This window comes from Eschrichtius robustus, chromosome 9 (assembly GCF_028021215.1).
Source record: "Eschrichtius robustus isolate mEscRob2 chromosome 9, mEscRob2.pri, whole genome shotgun sequence".
Lineage (NCBI taxonomy): Eukaryota > Metazoa > Chordata > Mammalia > Artiodactyla > Eschrichtiidae > Eschrichtius > Eschrichtius robustus.
The window spans coordinates 39551143-39576928 of NC_090832.1; the positions used below are offsets into that span (position 1 = coordinate 39551143).

Genomic DNA, 25786 nt, shown 5'->3' on the forward strand with positions numbered 1-25786 from the left:
TTTGATTACTGTATACAGACATGGCCTAAATCAACAATCAAATAAAATATGGCATGCATATATATCTGAAAATAAAAATAAATTCATTAGTCAGATTTTCTTTAAAAATTCAGAATTCTATGATTTTCCTAAAATGTAGAACAAATCAAAATTTACTCAAGCTTTGGCTTTGGTTTCATTCCTTTTAAAATATATACTTAAATAAATATTAAAAGCAAGTATTTTGCTATTTCTACCTACACCATTCACTAAATACTTAAGTGCTTACTATTATGTTAGCTAGTTTAGGAAAGATATAAAAATTAATGTCTGCATTCCTGAGGAAATTATTTTAGAAACAAGTCACATACACAAAAGCCCTAACAATAAGAAAGGACAGTATAAAGCAACTAGTAAAGTGTTTTGTGTAATTCACATTAAAGAAAAATATATGCGCACACACACACACCGAAGTTAAGGAAGATCGTGAGATTCATTTAATAGGCATATTCCATATAAACTACTCATCACAAATTTTCCATTTTAAGAGTCCACATGAAAAATCAGTATGCAGAGACTAGAAGCAAAATACATCAAACAAAAACTTCCTAGAGATGTCTGAGTTGTCAAATTTTACTATTTTTCCAAATCTTTTTAAGGTTTGAGAAAAAAATGGTGCATTTTTAGATGAAAACAAACATACTTTTACTGATGCATTTTTTACTATTCTGTCATTCTTTCTCACCAAAACCACAATTTCCTACAAATCCCATTAAGTTTTAAATTAATAGTGTTTGGCTGATATTCACCAAGAAATGGTTTACCCATCACTATAAAAATGGAATTAAAAATATATCTGGCTAAAGAAATCCAAAAGAGAACGTTGGATTTTGTTGGGTTTATAGACAATGATATGTATTTAAGTGACCATGCACTCTTAACCTCTCTCTTGGGTGCAATTCGGAAGTAATCTGCCTTTTAATAACCTACACTGGACATCATGGTTGCAATCCAAGTGAGTAGCGTCGCAACAAAATTATCTAGTACACACATGTTGCTTAGGGCAGCAATGTTACCATAGTTACTACCAGATCAAACATCTCAGGAAAGCAGAGCCACTAAGTCTTTCAATGTGCAGAAATTCAGCACTTTTGATAGGTAATGAGCCTTCATTTTCCTTCATCTTTGGGCTTTTCCAATTGGTCTTGTGCTGTTTCTTTATCTTTCTTTTTCACATCTAAAAAAACAAATAATTTTCCATCATATAGAGAATACACTGAAATCTACTTTGTATTATAGTGGAATGAAACAGTTGGTTTTTCCTTTATGCACCCTAGTCATTTTCTACTTGATGAGGACATACTTTGCCGTCATTGCAGATATGGGTCTGTCTCTTAGTTACCTTTCTCTCCTATTCTCCAGAATTATTATGTGCCAGGTGGTCTTCAAAGGTATTATTACAATCCCCATTTATAGATTAGTTTACTGAAGCATAAACAGGTTAAGTGACTTGCCCAAAGTCACCGAGCTAGTAAGTGACAGAGCCACAATTTGGATGCAGACTGACTGACCTTGCCCTTCCCCATCTCTCGACGTTGGATCACACTCTCTCTAGCTTCCTCACACTTTTTATCTCCTTTGCTGTTAGGACTTAATCGCACTTTCTACTTCCAGGAAAAAAAGTCAAACCATCAGATCACACAAGCTCAACTTTCTGCCACCAAACCTCTAAAATCCCCTGCAGTCTCGACTTTTTCCTTCTGCCCAGGTTACAATGGAAGATGTGCTCCTCAGGACTGACTACGTAAGTTGTTGGAACCTAGTGCAAAGTGAAAACACAGCGCCCCTTATTCAAAAAATATGGAAAATATCAAGGCAGCAAGAGTAGAACAAAACCAAGGGCGAGCCGCGTATGAGCCCGAGGCCCTGTGCAGCTGCCCGCCCAGCACGCCCTTGTAGCTGGCCCTGGTGCTGCTCCTACTGTCCAGGTCTAATTTCTTCATAATGCAGGATCTTATCCATTTCTGCCTCAACAGCACTCTCAAGATCATCTCTCATCCCTGCATTTCATCTGACTTTTGCTCTTTCTCCTGGCTCCTTCATTTCCTCAAGTCACTACCATCTTCAGACTAACAAAGGCCTTCTTTCGACTTCAATTCCTCCACTTACTGGCTTTTCTTTTATCCTTTAAAATATATTATATCTTTTGCTGTCATCATTTTAAAACAAAACTATTGTTTCTACTACTTCCGCAAAATGGGTCCTGCCAAAATCATCAATGGCATCTTTGAAAAGAAATCTGATAGGCCATTCAGTTCTTCAACTTTCAAGCACTATGTACCAAGCAGTGAAAAAACAAAACAAACAAACAAACATACATTCCAGATCTCAGGGAACTTCTTGTGAGGAATATGGACAATAATTAAAATAAGTAAAATGAGTGGCATGAGGGAAGTGAGAAGTGCTACAGAGGAAATTACAGATCAGGAATTGTCAAGAAGTCTTGGGGCCTGGAGGTTACAATTTTAGATAGGGTTGGCTGGGAATGCCTCACTGAGAAGGGGTCATGTGAGTAAAGACATGAGCAGGTGAGGGAGTTAGCTAGTTGGGTAGCAGGGAGGAGAGCATTCCAAGAAGAGAAAACGTCAAGGTCAAAGGCAGCAGTGTGCAGGAAGAACTGCAATTGGGACTGTGCAGAGAAAGAAAGGACGGAAAATGGGGTCGGAGAGGTACCAAGAGACTAGATCTTTGAAGGAGAAAATGGCAGATTTCTGAACCAATTTTGAAAGTAGAGCTGACAGCCTTTGGATGTCTCATAGGCCTCTTAGATGGAATATGCAGCAAGCAGATATCACTCCTCTAACCCTCAAAATTGCTTTTCTTCCATGCTGGCCCTTCTCAGTATATGGCATCACCATCTACCCTGCTGCTCCAGGAATTATCCTCCATTTCTCTTCTTCATTACTTGTAGTCATCTCCACCACCTCCAATTCATCAGCAAGTCCTATGAATTCTGCCTATAAAATATATCCCGAATCCACCCACCTTTCTCCATCTTCACTGCCTACTCAGAGCCATCGTCTTTCACTGGACTACTGCAACTGTCCCACAGGTAAAGTCAACAAAGCCCTTTATCCTTCTCTAAGGACAAATTTGACTTGGGGTTAATTTTCTAGCTCTGTTACCCTGGGAACCGGATTCAGGTGGACTGTCAGCCTGGTTACTAAGCGTATGGTAAAAATGACCCAAATGGTAAAGTACAACTGTACTGAGAGAAACTATATGATAACTGTAAATACTTGGTAGGAAACCATAGCATTGGGATTCCATAAATGCCATGACACTTATAACTGAGCATGTCCCTTGCAGAGAAGTCAGGAAGCAGTGCCCAAGGACTTGTTACAAAGTATTAGCCCCCATGGGACATGGGGCTTCTAACCCGTTGCCCCCATTGGTGCAGATCTTGTCCCCTTGCACCTGAGTTCTCAGTGAGTGGTGGGGTGCAGGTGCATAGAGACTGGCCCCCAGGACTGCTTATGTGGATCGCTGCAAGGACCTCCACAGAAGGAGATGGTGTAATGCAGCCCTTCTGGCCTGCTGTGTTTCTAAACCTGTATACTTCTGAGCAGACTGGCACCAGATGTGGTCTTATGAGTCTGAATGTTTAATTTGGCCCCAAAACATTTCCTAATGGGGATTGCACCTCCTAACTCAACTATATCCATTATTTCTCTTCTACAATCCATTCTCCACATAACAAAGTGGATATTCAAACATGAACATCACTCCCCTGCTGAAAACCCTCACGTTTAGAATAATATCCTCTTTATTCATCCAGGTTTCTGAAGCCCTAAGAGATCTAGTCCTTGCCTCCTCTCCAGTGTCATCTCTACCACTCTCCCTCTTACCCACTGCCCCCGAGCCGTGGTGGCCAGATTTTATGCTTCTTGACACGTCCACCTTGTTCCACTCTAAGAGCTTTTTACAAGCTGCTCCTTCTGCAAAGAATGCTCTTCCCTCTGATTTTCCTGTGCCTGGACCATTCAGTTGTTATTCAAAACATACTGTTGCCATTCAGATTTCAGTTAGGACATCTGGAATTTCTCAGTCTAAGGTAGCCACCCAGTAACTCTCTAACGCAGCATCCTATTTTAATTCTCTGATAGAACATATCACTGTTGACTTACATATTTATTTGTTTACACTCTAACTCTCCCATTGGAATATAAGATGCATAACAGTAAGAGTTTATGTCTGTCTTATTCACTACTATATGGCCGGTTTTTAGAATGGTGCCTAGCACTTGGCACTAAGTTGAATGGTGGATCAAATGAATAGTTAGTGATGGTGGGAGGTAAGAAAGGCCCTTTGTGACATTTACAGTTTCCTAAGCTGCCACCCTCTGTCACCTCTTGCTGATATCTTACAGGGCATCATTGTCCTCCCTACCATGGTTATCAATTTGTAAGGGATAGATTAAGACGGATTATAAACTAGGAAGATTTCAGGCAGGTTAATTTCACGCAGGATGCAGGATGTCTGAGATCCTAGATTTCTTCCCACTTAAGAATACCAAAAAACAAAAACGAAAGAGGATTGATCTGAGGGAAACTTGCAGATCTGTCCCAGAATTTCTATTTTTAAATGACTAAAACATTGAAATCATAATGTCTGAGATAGGTCCTAGATTTTTGCTGCTATTAGCAATTGAAAACTATTCATTTTAAATCCTTAATGTCTATACTTAGCTAATAAAAAAAGAAGATAGACCTTAAAGCTATTTATGTATAGCTTTGTTAGTGAAACATTGTCTATGCCATCTACCTATATAAACTTACTTCCTTTTGTGTATTCTTTAACATCCGGTGTTACTATGTGGATTCACTTTTAACATTTTGAGTTTCTTAGTTAATACCATCAACTTTATTTCAAAATGATTTAAAGGAAAATATAAAAATAGAAACAATATTCTTTCAGATAATGGTCTCTTCAGTGAACAACATAAAATGAAGACACTACTAACTTTCTTACAGTGTATTTGTTCTCTTTTGTTTAACTAAATAATGTCAATAAGCATTAAGGTTATTGTGTGTGTGTGTTTAGGGGCTATCAACTTTAATTAGGCCTGTGTGTGTGTTTAGGGGCTATCAACTTTAATTAGGCCTGTTACATGAACAAGTAGCTTATCTTCTCTACCTCGCTAGTTGAGGATGGCTCTTCAACAGCAATATCATGCCCTGATAATCAGATTACATTTTTTAACTTAAAAGGCCAAAAACATTACACATATTTTTATTCCTCTTCTTTCATTTCCTCCATCTTTTCTTTTATCTTATGATAGTTTACGTGAACGTGTATACTTTTTTACTATTACTTTAGTACCCTTTATGATACATACAATGATTTTTAGAAAAAGGTGAATTAACCGTGGGACTCCAAGGTTAGGCCACAGTCCCTGGCTTAACAAGGATATAAGTATTTCATAAAGATCATACCAGGAACATTTGTAATTTTACCAGGTAGAAAGTCACCTCCTGAGGCAAAGAACTAAGAGCCCTCGTCTAGGGCTCACATGAATAGGGTAGAGGTGCAGAAGCTTCCAGCTCTCTCTTGCCTCATTGCCACCAGGAATAAATTTCTACACACACACTGGAGTCCACTTTGAAGTCTAAAATGGGGTGCAAAGCACAGGTATGTTGGTAATGACTTGGTACTAAAACTTTCTTTAAGCTATTTGAATGTTTTTAAGTGAAGGGACTCAACACTTTACTGTAAGTGTTATTATATTTATTTTCACAAGACTAAACGCTGGAAGCTTTATGAACTGTATGTAAGCAACAGGGTAAAAGACCCAAGATTTTCCTTCATTGGTTTGATAGCTCTCGTTTTTTCTGAATTCAACTTTTTCTACTGATTAAAGAATGATCAACTTTTAAAGTTCCCATCTCTAGTTGATAATAAACCTATTCTTAGCTATGAGAAATAGAAGAGCTTGTAGAATACTACAATGAAGCAGAAGCTTCCAAAGTGATTTGCCAATGGATGGCAGAAGAAAAATTACTTTATTTCTGAGAGCTTCTCAAGAAATTTTGTAAGCTGTTTGAAGGAATGGATTATATTTGTTCACGTTTGTATTCCCAATCATTAGCACTGTGCATAACTATACACATCCAACGAATAAATAAATGTTCAGTTTCCACATTTAATCTAGGAGATAATACGAGGAAAAGTCCACTTTTAGAAAGGCTGAAAAAAAATCTACTTAGCTTTAAACAAAAGCTGAGAAGCTTTAGTGAACAAGCTTAACTAGTTAAAAGGGAGACTTGTTCCAGAGGGAAGGATGAAGAAGAGAGAAATGCTGCTGATTTTAAGAGGATTTTGAGTGTTACCTTCCTTCCCGGAGAGGACCTCCGGTTTGAGGGGCAACTCCGAGGTTCCGCCCGTGGCAGCTGAACCCTGGATGTCTGCTAGAGCATTCCGGCGGCCTGCCCTTGCTGATGATGCAAAATTGTTGACCACAGGCTCCACATCCGTCATTTTTGATGAATCTGTCCTCATAGCAACATCTACAAATAGAATGTGCACATGAAGAAGGGGATGAGCCTAGTCCAAGGTCCGTGTTCACACTGGTGGTGGTTAAAAGGCATGGCTACATCAACAACACAGAAGCCTTGAATATCTAATCACTGATCGTACCCTGCATCTATGTCTATGTTAAGGTCCTGGAGCTTCTATCTGCACTTTTGTACCCTCGCTGAATAAAGCAGGAAGGCCTCAGTGTGAGCCAGATTGCTATAAATAACCTCAGAGCCGAAGGAGCCACTTGGATGCTTTAGGGTGCAGTAATTTCTTGCCTTTTATTCTGCTTTTCTATGGATGGATCAGCCAAATGAGGGCTTGGAATGAAATGCAAACTGACTTGCTTGGCCACTCCTGTGGAGACTCTGCCTGCCAGTATTTGCTTGTAGTGCTTGCTTAGGCTGAAACCAAATCACTATAATTTGTAAGGACCAAACAAAACACACTTTTCTCTTACTCTTTAGAAATAAGAATTTCAACTTTATCTCAAAGGCTTTTTACCCCAGTGGCAGCTGTGTATTTCTCTCTGCTCTAGTCTCAGACCTAATTTTCAATAGACTCATGTCTGTGTTTGGGAGAGTAGAACCAGTGTTACCTTTTCTTGCCTTCAAGTGGACATGGTAATAACTAGTGCTTTTCTAAGCATCCTTTATCTTCCTAGCAATTGTCTCTCTCTGTGAAAGAATTCTCAAGAGACCATTCACTATACAGCGAGGGAGGTAGCAGACATTGCTTATTCTAAAACTAGCCCTCTCTTTCATATGATGTTTTCTAATGAATCTTTCCTAAGAAGTCAACACTGAAGAGTATCTCAAAAGCAGCAGCAATCTTTTTTTTTTTTTTTTTTTTTTGAGAACCCATTAAATGCTAGGCTCTCAGCTGGGCCTTGAGAGTACAGAGGAATGATTTACTCTCCTTTTTTAGGGGACTTGTACTCTCCAAGGGGAGAAAAAAGGTATACATACAAGGATAGGTAACATCATAACACAGAATGTGCTGAGTATCAACCAAGAGATGGAGATACTCATCTGTGGTACTTGAGGGCCGAAATATATGAACCTTGGCCTACACGAAGCAAACCAAAGTTTTCACCTCAGTTAGAAGGGAGTGCTTTCCAATCAGTTAACTGCAATTCAGGAAATGCTAAAAATGAAGTGAAACAGTCACAAAATATGGTGCATTTGATATTAGAAAGACAATTTCTTTGGTCCATAGCAACCAAGAAATGCACATCAAGCTTAGTGTGGGAGTCCAGGAGTAGGGTCTAGGCTACTTCCCCAGATGGTCTTATCTTTCCAGGAATCATGGACAATTTGAGAACAATGCTAGATTTTCAGACATAATTTTGGACTCCTACCTGTTGAGTATTTGCCAATTGTCTGGCATTGACAATATAAAGTAAAGAGCACTGGACTATTAGTCAAAAAGAACACTCCATTACAGGCTTGCAAGGTGACACTGGTTAATTTCTCCGAGTCACAGTTCCTCCCCTAGATAATGGATATAAACATTAGCCTGACTGATTCACAGAATTCTAGTGAAGAACAAATGCGATAAAGAACATGGAAACTCTTTGTAACTATAAAACCATATGTTCGATTACCAGCATCGCTGTTCATTTCTCATTAAGTTTTATTTACGCCACCACCTCCTATGTATCCCCTTTAGTCCTAACAAGAAACACCTTCCTCTTGAAAGACCTCTTGAGTTTTTTAAAAGGGAAACCAGAATTTATTCAATACTACATGAACACTTTCATATCTATTATCTCAGATAAACCTCCCAATAATCCTTGTGAGGTAGTGAGAAATAACCCTCACTACATGGGTGTGGTAACTGGGGCTCAGAAAGGTGAAGTGACTTATTTTAAGTTGAACAACTGCTAACTTAGCACACAAGGATGCAAATCCAGTTTCAGTTCACTCTGAAAGCAAGATGACATGGATTACCACAAAACTATCTTTCTAAATCCTGGTGATACATACAGACAGCCAAACAACAGCTACTTCAGATTCTGCCCTTCATTACTTTTTAAATAGAAAAAATTATATACAGCTGACCCTTGAATGATACCAGTTTAAACTGCACAAGCCCACTTATATGTGGATTTTTTTCAGTTAACATGTACTACAGTGCTACACAATCCACAGTTGGTTGAATCCAGAGAACTGCAGATATGGAGGTTGGATTGTAAAGTTATACACAGGTTTTTGGCTGTACGGAAGTCGGTGCCCCAACCTCCATGTTGTTTAAGGGTCAACCGTATATATATATGTGTGTGTGAAAAAGAAAGAAATTCCCTGCCTTTTCATAGGTATTCCTCTCTGGCTTGAACGCTTGGTTATCTGTGAGCCCCCCGCACTACTCCCCATGACACACAAATCTCAATTAGAGACCGCTTCTCTACAGCTCATGAGGAGTATTTGACACCAGTTTGGAAACAGACCCCATTTGCAGGCCCCCATTCTGTCCCCAGCCAATTAACATCACATCAAAAGCCATGGCCATGATGAAGTGTTTATTTCTGTGAAGCATCTTCCTGTATAATTGCAAAGAAGTTAACTATGCTAAGCTTGGAGGAGAAGCTCCACGAATACCTTGATTATTACTGTCCTGATAGTCCAAAATCATAAAACTGAAGATAACAATAGATATAAGATTATTAAGATACACTCTTTAAAATACTTAAATGCTATATATTTTATGTTTAGCAAAATGGGATATGTCAAAGGAGTACTGAGTTACAATTTGCACATTGACAGAAAACTTCCAAAAGGTGGCCTGTAGAGTGGGCCATCAACATGGAAGAAGACATTCTGGGCTCCAAGTTTTTTCTTTGCTATTGGCTCCTATCTTGAAAGTTTTTGCTTTTGCCTTTATACTATTATTTCTGGCCTAGGCTTTCTAAATGAGTCCTTTTTTGTTGATTGGTGTTAGAAAACAAGACCATCACAAGCCATCTAAAAGTTTGTCAACATTATACTCATTAATTATCATTTTAAGATCAAAACAAAACTGGATATGCAGGGAGGTCAAGCAACAGGTTACTTTACTCCAGAGCTTTCCTTGGTCCTTTTCCAAACTCTCATTAGGCACCATCTTCCTTTCAGAGCCTGTCACTGATGCTGAGTGACCAGGATGTCAGGCTCCACCACAAGATGGGTAGTTTGCCCAGCCCAGCCCTACAGGGCTGTAGGGACAGGGAGCTTTCTGTAGTGAAGTCATCTGATCTTCCCGACAGAATGTGCCGGTGACTTAGAGATCACTGGGAAGAGAGTCTGAATGCACAGGGTGATTCTCAACTGGGCTCTTTTAATCCCCTGGTAAGAAAGTTAATTGCAGCTCTAGAAATAATCTGGAAGTCCATCAGGAAAGGAATGACTGAATAAACCATATATATTATATTATGGAATTTTATATGGCTCTTAAAAAGAATGTGTTAGATCCCGTCAGATCTACTTACTGAGATATGTTCTTGACACACTGTGAAATAAAGCAAGTTTAAAAAGAAATATTTACAGCATGAGGGGAAAAGAGAAAAAGTAATGAATGTAATGTAATCTCAACTTCGTAAAAAGAATAAAAATTCTAGTTGGGAATTTAAGAGAGAACAAGGAGAATACTCACCACTGTTGGTATCTCCTTACATATTTTAACTTGTAATAATGTGTTAAAATAATAAAGGACTTGAAACACATTCACCTGGCAAAATTATGAATACACAGGTATTCGAACACCGAATGTCTCTAAAGTAACATTTTGATAATTTTACCCAAAAGAGTATATCTTCAAGTGAAAGTCTCTCACTACCCCAACTAGCCGTCCTACTTGTCTATTGTTATTATCCTATGCAACACTGATTGCATATGCAGTCAATATATATACACACACATATTTTATGTATAGATATATATACATATATATACATATACATACATACATATAAAGTAGAGAGAATTGCTCTCTTCAATGCTTTGTGACATTTAAAAAAATATATAACCCATAGAAAGATGAGGAAACACTACTAAGAGAACAAAAGAGAGATTAACTTCCATGTTCTTTCAATTTTCTGGGCCTAAAGCTAATTGTGTCTATGCTTGCTAACCAAGGCAGTTGACTCACTAGCAACTCTTCCTCTTTTTCTTCTACAGAATTAGCAGTGGAATCTGTATGAGTTCTGCTTTGTCAACTGTGGCTGCTTACAGGAGCTGAAACCATTTGGACATTGGGAGATTTCACAGAAGTCCTTGCACGGCCCATAGCAAGATAATGTGATTTACAAATGCCTGGGACACACTTTCTTCTCTACCGAAAATACACAATTTTCAGGATGCCTTAACAAAATACCATGACACAGCCACATCTACACACATGCCAGGATCTTTGCAGTCTCCAAAATATGAAAATGCAACACCAGCATAGCTGAAGAAGACAAAGACGTTCAAGCTAAATGGAGCACTGGAGGAATATATATATTTATATATAAAGAAAGCACTAGTCAGCTTCCAGTGGGCTGAAAATTGCCTGCTAGGAGTATGTTACTATGTTATAAGCATAATTATAAACAAAGAGAAATTTTTGCAACCTCCTTCCCTTTCAACTGACACGGTCCATCTTCTTAGCTCACACTCATTCTTTTCTCAAACTTCATTATTCGAAGCCCAGACCACAAGGAGGCGGATACCTTTTTTTCTAATCTCTGCATCCATGTCAGTCACCTCGTCCTCCTCAGTGAAACCACTACTCATTCTGCATGTAGGACTTGGAATAAACTCTTTACCCTCTAAATCAGTTCTCTGGGAGTATGAGTCAGGCTATCTGAGAAAACACTTAAACTAAACAAACAAAGGAAGAACATGTATTTTGGAAAGTCAGTGCTTTTCTTGCCAAAAGACAGAAAGAGAGGGAGGGAGACATACACTGGTCTCAGCTGATAACCAAATATATCATCTGTCTCTCCCCAGCTTTCAAAATCTTAATAACTTATGCTAGATTTCTCTGGTTTGATTTTCTGTTTCGGAATATACAAACCTCTTCCAAACAAGGTAAAAGAACTATAACAGTTGCTTCTTAATGTGGACCAACGAACACAGATAATTATTTATTCATCCAGTCAACATTTATCAAGCTCCTACTAAATTATTACGTGCCAGGTCCTGTGCTAGGCTCACAAGCTACAGAGAGGAACCCATAGTCTGGTGAAATCAAACACATTCTGGTCTTTTCAGTTACCTTTCTTGATCTTAAATCTTATTCTTTGGAAATAAAGTAAAAGTATCCACCTCTAAAATGTGAATCCTTTAACATAGCTCCTATTCAACTCAGTATCAAGACAATTTTAGGCTAAACAGAGCTTACATGGAATGTATACATGTATAAAAATTGTTTTTTTAACTTAGAGACCTTTCTCTTTTTAAAAATTCCTCCAAATTTCTGTGCCTCAAGTACAAGCCAAAGGGAATCCTAACTTTTGCCTGCTGACACACTTTTTTTTCCGTGCTTAGGTTCTTGCTTGCTAATATTACAGATTCTTCCAACACATATTGATATGTACATGGAAGCTATTTTTATCACAGAGAATTTTTGACAGCTTAAACCTATAAAATTCAAAATGCAAAGTCAAACTCGTTTTCCCATAATCTTCCAAGTAAAGCAGTAAACAAATCTGAGTACCTTTCCCGCACAATGACACTTGCTAGACTAAGACAGGGCCACTTAGAATAAAAATATAGGCTGACGTGGCTATGGATGAAAAAGATTAACTGCAGCAAACCATGCAACCCCCTTGAGCGTGGGAGTCACAGTCACTATGAGATTTGCCACAATCAGTAAGGACTCCCCCGCCCCACCTGAAGACCTGGGACAGCGGCATGGCAGGCAGCTCCTCCACAGGCACAGAGGAGGAGTGGTTAACTCCACAGGAGAGAAGGAGGCCAGACTTCATGGGAAAACAGCCTCTGAGTAGGGTCCCAGAGAATGAGTAAGCAAGTGCCAGTGAGAGGCTGCTCTCAGACCAGCCACTTCTTATCTTGGCCCTTTCCAACCACTCTTGGACACAAAGTGTTCCTATATTTCGAAAGGGGCACAAAGACTCTCCAAGCTCACAGAAGCCCAAGTTTTGCACTGGAGGGAAAATCATACAATTTTGAGGTTCATGTGGTCTGTTTGCACCCTTCCTGTCTCACCGTGAACACAGGACCCCGAGAAGTTGGTTCCCCTTTTAATAAGACGGTGGTTTTTAAATGTCAAGTGACTTTTGATGACATCAGTAGGAAGGAGAGAAGGGGAAGTTGACTCTGACCAATGTGGTCACAGTAGAGATGGCTTTGTATCCCTCTGCCTGGTACATGGACTGGGACATAATTGTCTAAAAAATTCAATAAAAGTTTAATTAACAGCTGACACCTATAAATTATGAGCAGGCAAACATAGCCTGTGAAGGTGCTTTTAATTATTAATATTCTTAACAAAAGCTGAAAGTTCAATTATTAAATATTAAAATGAAATTTGTTACATTAACATTAAAATAGCTTTGGAGGCAGGCTGTGGACTTTGGCAAATACAATGCCTTGCAGGTGTAAGTAACACTGATAGTCATATGCAGAACAGTAGTTAAAGCACAAACTCTTATAGAACCACCCTCATCCAGGGCGTCTGGATAGTTATACTCGCCAGACACCAGTCCTCTCTGGACAAGATCCATATACATTAAACTGTCAACAGCCTTGCATGCAGGACCACTCAATCCTGTCTGAAACATCCGTTAAGACATTTGTTCTACACCAAAAGGTCCTTGATATTTGTTCATATTTGGTCCTTTCCAAAACATCCATGGAGACATTTATTTGGTCCACACCAAAAGGTCCTTGATATTTGGTCATGTCCAAAACCATTTGGCATGGACCAAATATGCTCATGGATGGTCTGTATAGGACTACATTTCAAGGATATTTAGACATGGACCAAATGTCTCATGGAGCTTTGGACAAGACCAGATGTCTGCTAATTGTGAACAGACTTGCCAACCTGAAGTCAGTTACATATAATTCATCAGGTTTCCCTCGTACAAATAGGCAATCCTCTTAATACTTTAAAACACCAGATCCTATCGTCGTAATTCTCCTTTACCATTTTCATTCTCAACAAGTGGAAAAATAAAGCCCTTTTATCCTCTGGGCTTATTTTCTTTGCCTACGATTACTATCGAGAGTGACCCACTGATGACAAAAAATAGTCCCATAATTACTCTTCCAATTTAAAGGTAATTTAAAGCAATATCTTAAGCATGGACACTTTCAATTACATGCTTTTATTTCAGAAAACTTCATAGCATATATGCTTATCTGTCTTCAAAAGGAAAAATGCAGTGTGATACAAAACAATAGAACTCTTTTTATTAACATACAAAAATTTATACATGTAAATGTGTACCACATCCTTCAAAGGAACTTTAGGAAGCTACATATTTATTCCACCTCTCAAAATATGTTTGTGACTTCATAAGTGCAGCTCATTTTATATTCATGTATAATATAATGATAAAATATTATTTTTAAAATGCAACATTATATTTTATAGTTTTTAATTATAGTTCTTAATTACCAACTGTGTGTCCCATTTGTTTGCCCATCTCTTTCATTGCACTTCAGGTTCTTTTCAAAGCCTCCTTAAGTAATTTAGATTTGCATATATTCAGAAGGAAACTGAATTTTCAGTTTTCTGAAGATTTCAAAGCAGTTTTGAGCAATGACAGCATTACTGAACTACATTAGTACACCCTTGGGATGAGTGCCTTTAAATTAGTCCTTATGTTTGTTAAGCAGTCTATATGGAGCAATGAAAAGTTTGTTCACCTAAAAGTGAACATCCCTGATGTTGAATCCTGCATTGCCTTCTAATAGACTTTCGACTTCCAGCAAGGCTTCTCAGTTAATTGTTTCCACATTTATCAGAAGTAGGATTAATATTACCTATTCTACTACCTTAGAACCGAACTAATGAATATAAATGTGCTTGGTTAACAACTACACAAATGAAATTTGTTTAGAAATCAGTCATATTAATTTATAGGTACTATAATAGATTATCATTATGAACATCAATTACCCTGTTAAACTATGGTGTTGACGTGGCTCTGGAGACAGCCTCTGATGATGTGAGTTACAAAGACAAAAAGAGATTAACACTGAGACCTTGCCAGAAACTTGGTGTTTAAAAAAAGATAGAACATTTTTAAAAAAATTATTTACAACCTCCCTTCCACTTCCCCATTGACCAACCTAGCCCCACAGACACACACACACCCCTCAGAGTTGGCTACTTTTCTGCAACAGCTGTACCAGATAAGCCACCTGTCACAGAAAGCCACATCTCCCTTACACTGTTCATTAGAGAGTTTCTCCCAGAAGGTGGACTCCCCATATACTTTCACCACAAACCCTGTTTAAGTGTTTCCTTAATAGGTAACATGGGATTGAAATTCTCAATTTCTTCGTGATGCCTGAAAAAGAATTCTTCACCTGAGTAACAACATAATGACATAATATGGTGAGGAAAGAAGGGTCGCAAAAGATCATGTGAGGGAGCTCTGCTTTCTCAGTGAGGCTTGTCCTGACCACCCCATTTAATGGTGTTCCTCCCCATAGTTCCTGAGCTTCCTTGCCTCTCTCTCCTTTCCCTGAGCTCTTAGTAGCTTCCAACACATATTATAATTATAACTTACTAGGATTGTACTTGTTGTTTACTGCCCCCCTCCACTGGGATGTAAGCTCTACAAAGGCTTTCTGTAGATTTTTCACTGATCTATGCACTAAAGCTATGCCTGGCACTTAGTAGGTACTCTATAAAGTTTGTTTATTGAATGAAACAATTATCTTTTCATTTTTCTTTTTCAAAATGAATTCTTTTCTTTTTGCATATGAAAATAATACATGTTCATTATTGGGGTAAAATGACGATTCTGAAAAGCATAAAAGAGAGAAAACAAATTGTCTTATATCCCATTATCCAGTGACAGCACTGTTATAATTCTGGTGCATATCCTTCCAGAAGGTTTTCAGTGTTCACATACACAAGTATATCACATACATATCTTATAAGTATGTATTTTGAAGTTAGATTATATTTATTTTATATCATGTTGCTATTATATCTTAAAACTACAATCTTTTCCAGGCCAAAATAATTCTAAATTTTTAGTAAAAGTTTTGAACAAAGAAAAATTTCTAGAAAGGTAAAATTTCAGGATGTATACCGACTATAAAATATGCATAGCCGAAAGCCAAAGCAATAGCAAAAGTAAGGGACATGGCTAAGGACTGAAATCATTCACAAACCTTTCCTTAATTAAACTGAATAAAGTTAATATATAGGTAAAAGGCTTTTGTAAGTCTACACAACTGTAAAAGTTCCAGTAGTGTCTTTTTCTTCTATTTCCTCAATTTAAAGAAAAATTCTTTGGGATGTCTCTTAGTGCCTTTTTGAACGAATTTAATTTTCATCTTTTTTTTTTTCTTCCAACTGAGAAAATGGGGAAAATAATTGAGCCTTTTCAAGCTCTGATGTGTTCTCTAAGTTCTCTTCAGTATTTTATTTTTCTTCGCAGGAGAAGAAATCACTGTAGAGTTTTATTAAGCCCAATATTCAATCAAAATCACAGTGGCAAAAATTTTAAAATTATTTTGAGGATTTTCTGGGTCATACAGGCAAAACAAATTCCCAAATAGCAAATACTTCAGAAAGAAAAATCATACCATTGAAATATTTTTGTTCATCAAATTATGTATATTGGTATTAACCTACAATTAAGTTAATAGAAGTAAAATTATTTATATGGATGCATTTAACTTTTATAGAAAACTTTTTAAAAATACAAAGATTCTGTTATTATATTTATCTATTATTATATAAGCTCAAAAGAAAAAAAGTCCTCATGAAAAATGTATCTAAAATATATTCAACTGACATAACAAATAAAAAAGTTCAAAAACCTATACATAAATGTATATATATACACATAATATTAATTTTAAAAATATATGCACAGAAAAACATGGCAAGGGAAATACACCAAAATTTTAGCAGTAGTCCTTTCTTGGTAGTATTACTATAAATGTTTTCTATCTTTTTCTTTGAACTTGATTGTGTTTTCCAAATTTTCTATAATGAAGATTTTTAGAATATTAAAAATGGCATAAACATGTGTTGAGTACTGTTTTAAAGCCTTTTAATGAGAATAAGCTTATGAGATTCTGTGCTGTAGGGAAGTCATTACTGTCTTTATTTTAAAAGTGCAGAAATTGAGGGTCATAGAAGTAAAATGATTTGGCTACAAGCAACCCAGCTAGCAAGTGACGAGGCACAACCAGAACCCATTTTATTGGGTTAGCCAAAAAGTTCATTTGGGTTTTTCCGTAACAGAACTTAACGGTCAATCCAACATCTGACACCTCCTTCCTTGCTCCTTCTATTACACCTCACCAAATATTTGTTGAATAAAGACTCAGTCTTCATTCAACCAATTGTTACTAAGCATCTAATATATCCTTAACTCAGTGCAGAATTCTGGGTGAATAGTGCCAAATAATACTAAAGACTGTGATAGACACAGTGGGGATACACAAAAGAAGCATAATACAAGGTCCTCACTCTGGAAGAGTCTGTGACCTAATATACAAATAAAATACACACCATTAAAAGAAATGTAAAAATAGAAGTCAATATATGATATATTTAAATAAGTGGTATAAATGAAAATACTATAAAATGTAGAAATGTTATTGAATTTGGGGGCTATTAAGAGAGACTTCACAGAAGCTGTAGAACACATATTGGGCCTTAATATTTGAGAGGGTAGAAAAAAAATAAAAAGGCTTTACCAAGCCAAAGAAATCTTTAGCTAAAGCATGAAGATGGGAGTGTAGAAGGCAAATTACAAATAAAGGAAAAGGAAACATGGGGCTATAATAGAGTGTTATGCCATATAGAGCTGGAAAAATAAGTTGGACCATGGTCATAACTAGAACCCAAGTTGCAATGAAATGAGTTCTATTATAAAGGATACTGTATTTATTCCTGTGAGCCCTGGGGAACCATGAAACTTTCGAAGTCACATAATAAGGATGTGTACTAGATGCACTGTTTGAAAACTGAAACTGAAGTGAAGGAGATTAGAAGGCTATTAAAAAGGGACATTTGTAAGCAAACCCACCATAATAGGAGGGATAAGCTCTTTACAAAAAGTATCTGTAAATGCACAGACCAAGAATAGCTTCTTTTTTAAAAAAGAAGAAAAAAGATAGGGCACCATCAGTTCTGAAGATTCATTACAAAGTTTCAGAATTTATACTTTCAGACATGAAAATTCATTACAGTATATGAGTTATTAAGATAGTGTGGTATTCTTCAAGCATAGACAAATAGAAAAATAGAATAAAATAGAGATTCCAGAAATAGACACATATACATATGGTTCCTTGATTTGTGACAAAGGGTGTAACTACTAATGTGGTCTCTTGTAACTATGGTAAGGGTCTAACTATTGCTGGTGGACTTCGAAGATTCACAGACAGAAAACTAGATATTGGTGGGAAGATTGTCAATCATGGAAAAAATGGTTCTTAAAATAATATATGACTACATATGAATACAATAAAGTTCTAGGATTAGTAAATAAATGGCTTCAAGTTATAGTGTATTCCTGTGAATCTTGTATTTAAATATTTTCGTACAAGTTGAAAGAACAAGGTATAACCTCCACTTGATTTCAACAATTGTTAACAGTTTGTTATATTTAATCTCTCTCTCTAAACATACACACACACACACACACACACAATTCTCGTTCAACCAATTGAAAGCAAGCTGCTAACACGACACTTTCACGTCTAATATTTTAGCACGTCTTAAGAATTACATTCTTCTATATATCCATAATAACATAGTTCCACAATGTTCCTTTTTGCACATTGCAATTGTGACATAATTCCCCCTTTTTCCTGGATATAATCCAGCCTTTAGGAATTTTTGCAGGGGGTGATCATTGGTTTTTGCATGTCTGAAAAAAACTATTTTATCTTCATTCTTGCAAGGTATACCACTCTAGGCTGAAGTTACATTCTACAAGCACTTCATGATACTATCCTCCTTTATCCCTTTTTTTGTTGTCAGGACGTTTGCTGATTGTGATGGTTAATTTTACGTGTCAACTTGACTAGGCAACAGGGTACCGAGATATTTGCTTAAACATCATTCCGGGTGAGTCTATGAGGGTGTTTCTGGATAAGATTTGAATCAATAGGCCGAGTAGAGCAGATTGCCTGCTCCAATGTAATCTAATCCACTGAAGGCCTTAATGGCACAAAAGGCTGAGTCAGAGAGAATACGCTTTCTGCCTGACTGTTTTCTAAGACATCCATACATGTTTCCCTATCTTCAGACTCAGACTTGACTGGAACTTACATTATCAGCTCTCCTGCTTCTCAGGCCTTCAGACTTGGACCAGAACTATACCATCAGTTCCTGGGTCTCCAGTTTGCTGACTACAGGGCTTGGGATGTCTCAGTCTCCATAAAAGCATGAGCCAACTTCTTATAATAAATAAATATACACATATATATTAAGTCTTCATCTGTGTCTAATCTGCTGTATAAGCTATACACCAAGTTGTAATTTCTAATTATTATATTTTTCATTTTTAGACAATCTGGCTCTTTTTCAAGTCTGCTTCATTATATTATAATATCTTATTCCTTAGTTACACATAATTTAAATATACTCATTTATTCTTTTCAAATATACTAAACCTATGTTTTTAAATGCTATATAAGTAATTCCAATATCTGAATTCTTTATACTAGTCTGATCCTGTTATTTATTGTTTATGTAGAATCTCTCTCACAGTGGCTTATTTCCCTGCATGTTTTATGATTTTGGGTTGTAAGCTCATGTTTTTTAAAACTTTTTCCTTGAAATTATGTGAGACCTGAGTTAAAGTATTTTCCTCTACACAGGCTCTGAATTTGCCTCCACTGGGTGTCTGGGGAACTACCAAATTCGTTAGCTTTAAATTCTCAGCATGGAATTTTTCAGACTAGACAGACTACAGAGCTGCAAACCTGTGTGAGGTTCCACTTTTGGTAATAAATGATCAGGACAGCCCTTTCCTCTTTACCACCCAAGGCAAGGCCAGGACTGGCAAGTATTCTTACTGTCTTCCTTTGAAGGTTAGGGGTTGCCATGTTACCCATGGAACAGACTAAACCTTATGCTGATTTCCCAACTTGAGTGGGTCCTAAAAGTTTCTTTCCTTGTCCGCAGATCACAGCTCTTTAAAACAAAAGTTGTGAGTCACTAGGGAACCCAGGGAAACCTCTGAGTACAGTACTCACCTGCCTCTAGATACGTGGTTTCTCATTGTTCTGGGTTTATGAAGTATTCTCTTATTTGCCAATACAAATGTTCATTTAAAAAGAGTTTTGAAAATATTTTATCCTACCTTTTAGGGTGCTGTGTACTAGAGTTTTTTTTTAAAGGACATTAACTCTTCCATAGTATCAGAAAAGGAAGTTTTAAGTTTCAATAATTTCTTATCCAAGTAATAGCAAGATAGTCATTTCACTCAGTCATAAAAAAAATATGTGCAATAATATATCTGCATTATTCTTTTTTTTTTAACATCTTTACTGGAGTACAATTGCTTTACAATGGTGTGTTAGTTTCTGCTTTATAACAAAGTGAATCGGCTATACATATACATATATCCCTATATCTCCACCCTCTTGCCTCTCCCTCCCACCCTCCTTATCCTACCACTCTAGGTGATCACAAAGCACCGAGCTGATGTCCCTGTGCTATGCGGCTGCTTCCCACTAGCTATCTATTTTACATTTGGTAGTGTATATATGTCCATGCCACTCTCTCACTTCGTCCCAGCTTACCCTTCCCCCTCCCTGTGTCCTCAAGTCCATTCTCTATGACTGCGTCTTTATTCCTGTCCTGCCTATAGGTTCTTCAGAACCATTTTCTTTAAAAAAATTTTTTAGACTCCATATATACGTTAGCATATGGTATTTGTTTTTCTCCTTCTGACTTACTTCACTCTGTATGACAGACTCGAGGTCCATCCACCTCACTACAAAGAACTCAATTTCGTTACTGTTTATGGCTGAGTAATATTCCATTGTATATATGTGCCACATCTTCTTTATCCATTCATCTGTCGATGGACACTTAGGTTGCTTCCATGTCTTGGCTATTGTATATAGAGCTGCAATGAACATTTTGGTACATGACTCTTTTTGAATTATGGTTTTCTCAGGGTGTATGCCCAGTAGTGGGATTGCTGGGTCATATGGTAGTTCTATTTTTAGTTTTTTAAGGAACTTCCAGACTGTTCTACATAGTGGCTGTATCAATTTACATTCCCACCAAAAGTGCAAGAGGGTTCCTTTTCTCCACACCCTCTCCAGCATTTATTGTTTGTAGAGTTTTTGATGATGGCCATTCTGACTGGTGTGAGGTGATACCTCATTGTAGGTTTGATATGCATTTCTCTAATGATTAGTGACGATGAGCATCCTTTCATATGTTTGTTGGCAATCTGTATATCTTCTTTGGAGAAATGTCTATTTAGGTCTTCTGTCCATTTTTGGATTGGGTTGTTTGTTTTTTTGATATTGAGCTGCGTGAGCTGCTTGTAAATTTTGGAGATTAATCCTTTGTCAGTTGTTTCATTTGCAAATATTTTCTCCCATTCTGAGGGTTGTCTTTTCATCTTGTTTATGGTTTCCTTTGCTGTGCAAAAGCTTTTAACTTTCATTAGGTCCCATTTCTTTAGTTTTGTTTTTATTTCCATTTCTCTAGGAGGTGGATCAAAAAGAATCTTGCTGTGATTTATGTCATAGAGTGTTCTGCCTATGTTTTCCTCTAAGAGTTTTATAGTGTCTGGCCTTACATTTAGGTCGCTAATCCATTGTGAGTTTATTTTTGTGTATGGTGTTAGGGAGTGTTCTAATTTCATTCTTTTACATGTAGCTGTCCAGTTTTCCCAGCACCACTTATTGAAGAGGCTGTCTTTTCTCCATTGTATATTCTTGCCTCCTTTATCAAAAATAAGGTGACCATATGTGCGTGGGTTTATCTCTGGGCTTTCTATCCTGTTCCATTGATCTATATTTCTGTTTTTGTGCCAGTACCAGACTGTCTTGATTACTGCAGCTTTGTAGTATAGTCTGAAGTCCGGGAGCCTGATTACTCCAGCTCCGTTTTTCTTTCTCAAGATTGCTTTGGCTATTCGGGGTCTTTTGTGTTTCCATACAAATTGTGAAATTTTTTCTTCTAGTTCTGTGAAAAATGCCATTGGTAGTTTGAGAGGGATTGCACTGAATCTGTAGATTGCTTTGGGTAGTATAGTCATTTTCACAATGTTGATTCTTCCAATCCAAGAACATGATATATCTCTCCATCTGTTTGTATCATGTTTAATTTCTTTCATCAGTGTTTTATAGTTTTCTGCATACAGGTCTTTTGTCTCCTTAGGTAGGTTTATTCCTAGGTGTTTTATTCTTTTTGTTGCAATGGTAAATGTATAGGAATGCAAGAGATTTCTGTGCATTAATTTTGTATCATGCTACTTTACCAAATTCATTGATTAGCTCTAGTAGTTTTCTGGTAGCGTCTTTAGGATCCTCTATGTATAGTATCATGTCATCTGCAAACAGTGACAGCTTTACTTCTTCTTTTCCGATTTGGATTCCTTTTATTTCTTTTTCTTCTCTGATTGCTCTGGCTAAAACTTCCAAAACTATGTTGAAAAATAGTCATGAGAGTGGGCAACCTTGTCTTGTTCCTGATCTTAGAGGAAATGGTTTCAGTTTTTCACCATTGAGAATGATGTTGGCTGTGGGTTTGTCACATATGGCCTTTATTATGTTCAGGTAAGTTCCCTCTATGCCTACTTTCTGGAGAGTTTTTATCATAAATGGGAGTTGAATTTTGTCAAAAGCTTTTTCTGCATCTACTGAGATGATCATATGGTTTTTATCCTTCAGTTTGTTAATATGGTTTATCACATGGATTGATTTGCGTATATTGAAGAATCCTTGCATTCCTGGGATAAATCCCACTTGATCATGGTGTATGATCCTTTTAATGTGCTGTTGGATTCTGTTTGCTAGTATTTTGTTGAAGATCTTGGCATCTATGTTCATCAGTGATATTGGCTTGTAGTTTTCTTTCTTTGTGACATCTTTGCCTGGTTTTGGTATCAGGGTGATGGTGGCCTCATAGAATGAGTTTGGGAGTGTTCCTCCCTCTGCTATATTTTGGAAGAGTTTGAGAAGGACAGGTGTTAGCTCTTCTCTAAATGTTTGATAGAATTCGCCTGTGAAGCCATCTGGTCCTGGGCTTTTGTTTGTTGGAAGATTTTTAATCACAGTCTCAATTTCAGTGCTTGTGATTGGTCTGTTTATATTTTTTATTTCTTCCTGGTTCAGTCTTGGAATGTTGTGCTTTTCTACGAATTTGTCCATTTCTTCCAGGTTGTCCATTTTATTGGCATATAGTTGCTTGTAGTAATCTCTCAGGATGCTTTGCATTTCTGCAGTGTCAGTTGTTACTTCTCCTTTTTCATTTCTAATTGTATTGATTTGAGTCTTCTCCCTTTTTTTCTTGATGAGTCTGGCTAATGGTTTATCAATTTTATTTATCTTCTTAAAGAACCAGCTTTTAGTTTTATTGACCTTTGCTATTGTTTTCTTCATTTCTTTTTCATTTATTTCTGATGAAATAAATTTTCATTTATTTCAACAGAAATAAATTTCTGTTCTGACCTTTATGATTTCTTTCCTTCTGCTAACTTCGGGGTTTCTTTGTTCTTCTTTCTCTAATTGCTTTAAGTGTAAGGTTAGGTTGTTTATTTGAGATGTTTCTTGCTTCTTGAGGTAGGATTGTATTGTTATTCAATTGTTTCTTGAGGTAGGATTGTATTGTTATTCCCTCTTAGAACTGCTTTTGCTGCATCCCATAGGTTTTGGGTTGTCGTATTTTCATTGTCATTTTTTTCAGGTATTTTCTGATTTCCTCTTTGATTTCTTCAGTGATCTGTTGTTTATTTGCATTATTCTTTAACAGAACTTATTTTAACTTACAGATCCCTATTTTTCCTTTATAGCAGAAAACAGTCTTGAAACTCAAAGTAAAATCATTCACTTCCACTTTAAAATGTATTCTCTCTGGGGTACATATCCAACCAGTTTACAGTCATCCACAGCATTCATTTCTCCATGATGTGTAAGGCCTAAAATTGAGGCTCGATATTACATGCTTCCCTGACATGTAGTAAAACTGGGAGGACTTCAAAGGGCCTAATCATAAGTGTCTCTCCCCACTCTGCTCCTATGGATAACATACCCTAGCCAAACAATCCTCTTTATCAAAGGGACCATAGTGGTGGTTTGTAGTTCCTTGTCAGCGTGTGGAATTATTCAAACAAGTCAATCACATCCACCTGTGAGAACCAGGAGGCACCATCCCCTCTTGTTACTACAAAGGCTATCTCCCACAGTTCTTGGTTGTTCACTCTGTTCCTGAGTACAATGCCCATGAGGCTCTGCATGGCATACAGCATCCTTCTCCCTGGGCTGTGAATATATGTGACTAATAATGTGCTGTCAATCTCATCTTCCCAGTGTCAAGTGTTGTGTATTTAGCCATCCCCATACCCCCAGGACAGGAATATCGCCCTCACCAGTGAGGTGAATAGGAGGCAATAAAAACCATTGGTGTCATGAACCACACAACATGCCCAACCATGACCAAGGACACCTAGTCAGCTTTAATTAACTGCTCTTAGCCAATTTATCTGTTTCCATGATATGAAGAAGGCTGCCTGAGATGGAAGAAGTAATTTCTGGCAGGCGTGAACTATGTCCTGTGTGGTACTTTGTTGTGTTTGTCAGCCACTGCTCTCTCTTTTGGCTCCCAAATGCTCTGTCTCCTAGATGAGAATTGTTAATTGACTATACCCAGCACAATGGTGCTGTCAGGTTTAGCCTGTGTTTGGCAGTTGGTCTCTGAGGCTCCCACCTGTAAAGGCAGTGAAAATACAGCACGATAACCAGTCAGTGCTTCAGTCTTGTTTACCAAGGTCAAGCTAGGTCACTGAGTCTAGCCTGGTGACTGTCACTGGCTGCTTGGAGAAGCTACACAGACATCGTTTGTAACTGTGCACCGCTGGAACAGGCCCAGAGACAAACTTTTGTGAGGTTTGTAACAAGAAGGAGCCTGCCACCCCACACAAAATTAAGCATGGCACCCTGGTTGATGTTTTTGTTCATGAAAGGGTAGTGACCTTGCTGGTTTCCTGTGCTGCTGCTTCCCTTGCCGCTGTTGCTTGTGCTCTCCTGACCCCCAGGGTTATCGAGGTGCACATCCATGGTGGTCTGTGGCCCAGGGGCTGATGAAAAAGAAAGGGAACAGGGAGGAAGGAGCATTTGGTACTCAACTGCTCTCCCAATGTAGATCCCATAGCCAATGCACCTAGGCTTTGCTTAGCACTCCTGCTTTCCAGAATACCAAAGGGCTAAGCTTGCAATCATGGGCCTTATGGTCTCCATCCAAGTCATAGGCAAAATGACTCTACTAGATGTGGACTCTTATCCCAGGGATACTGTCATTCCCTGGAGGAAGAGATGCTCACTGATGAGGGACGCCATTAAGCTCCTGAACCTTCCCCATAACCACCCAGAAGGTCTGCACCACAGGTGACTGTGCAGACACAGCTGAAAACTTCAACTTTACATGGCTAGAAACCCAAAATATTCCCAGGAAATTTGTACAGAGGAAAAAAAAGAAAAACAAGACAGGAAGCCCACATGATAGGAAAGGGACTGTAGCAGAGGACGGTTTTGATCCATCAAGTCTGGGTTGTAGGCCCGGCACTTCTTCCCACACCACTCTGCTGCTTACGTCTGTTGCAACAAAGATTCTAATTCTCGGGATTATAGGGAAATACTCATGGTGCCCTTGTGGTGCCAGATTCAAACCCAATCTAGGCCCAGGGTCTTTAGATCATATAAGTCAACCATTGCTAACTCTGTCCATATTAATTTGAGGGTCTCTGGAGGAAGCAACTTATAAATATAATCAGGGTAGAGAGGATCCCCCCCACCCCCAAGTATATCCAGTGACCAAAAACAATAATAAGATAAACAAAATAAGGAAAGAAAGA

The 25786-nt window shown here is 37.7% G+C and overlaps 1 protein-coding gene across 2 annotated transcripts in view; it reads right to left on the reverse strand.

The window, feature by feature from the left end:
• Nucleotides 1-230: 230 nt before the first annotated feature.
• Nucleotides 231-25786, reverse strand: part of PKIB (cAMP-dependent protein kinase inhibitor beta) — a 112235-nt gene continuing 86679 nt past the window's right edge. For both annotated transcript variants that reach the window (XM_068550814.1, XM_068550813.1), the window contains 2 exons: nt 6369-6545; nt 231-1216 (listed from right to left, as the gene is read on the reverse strand). In XM_068550814.1, coding sequence (XP_068406915.1) covers nt 1149-1216; nt 6369-6537 — 237 coding nt within the window. In that variant the 5' untranslated portion in view covers nt 6538-6545 and the 3' untranslated portion in view covers nt 231-1148. The remainder of the gene's footprint in view (nt 1217-6368; nt 6546-25786) is intronic.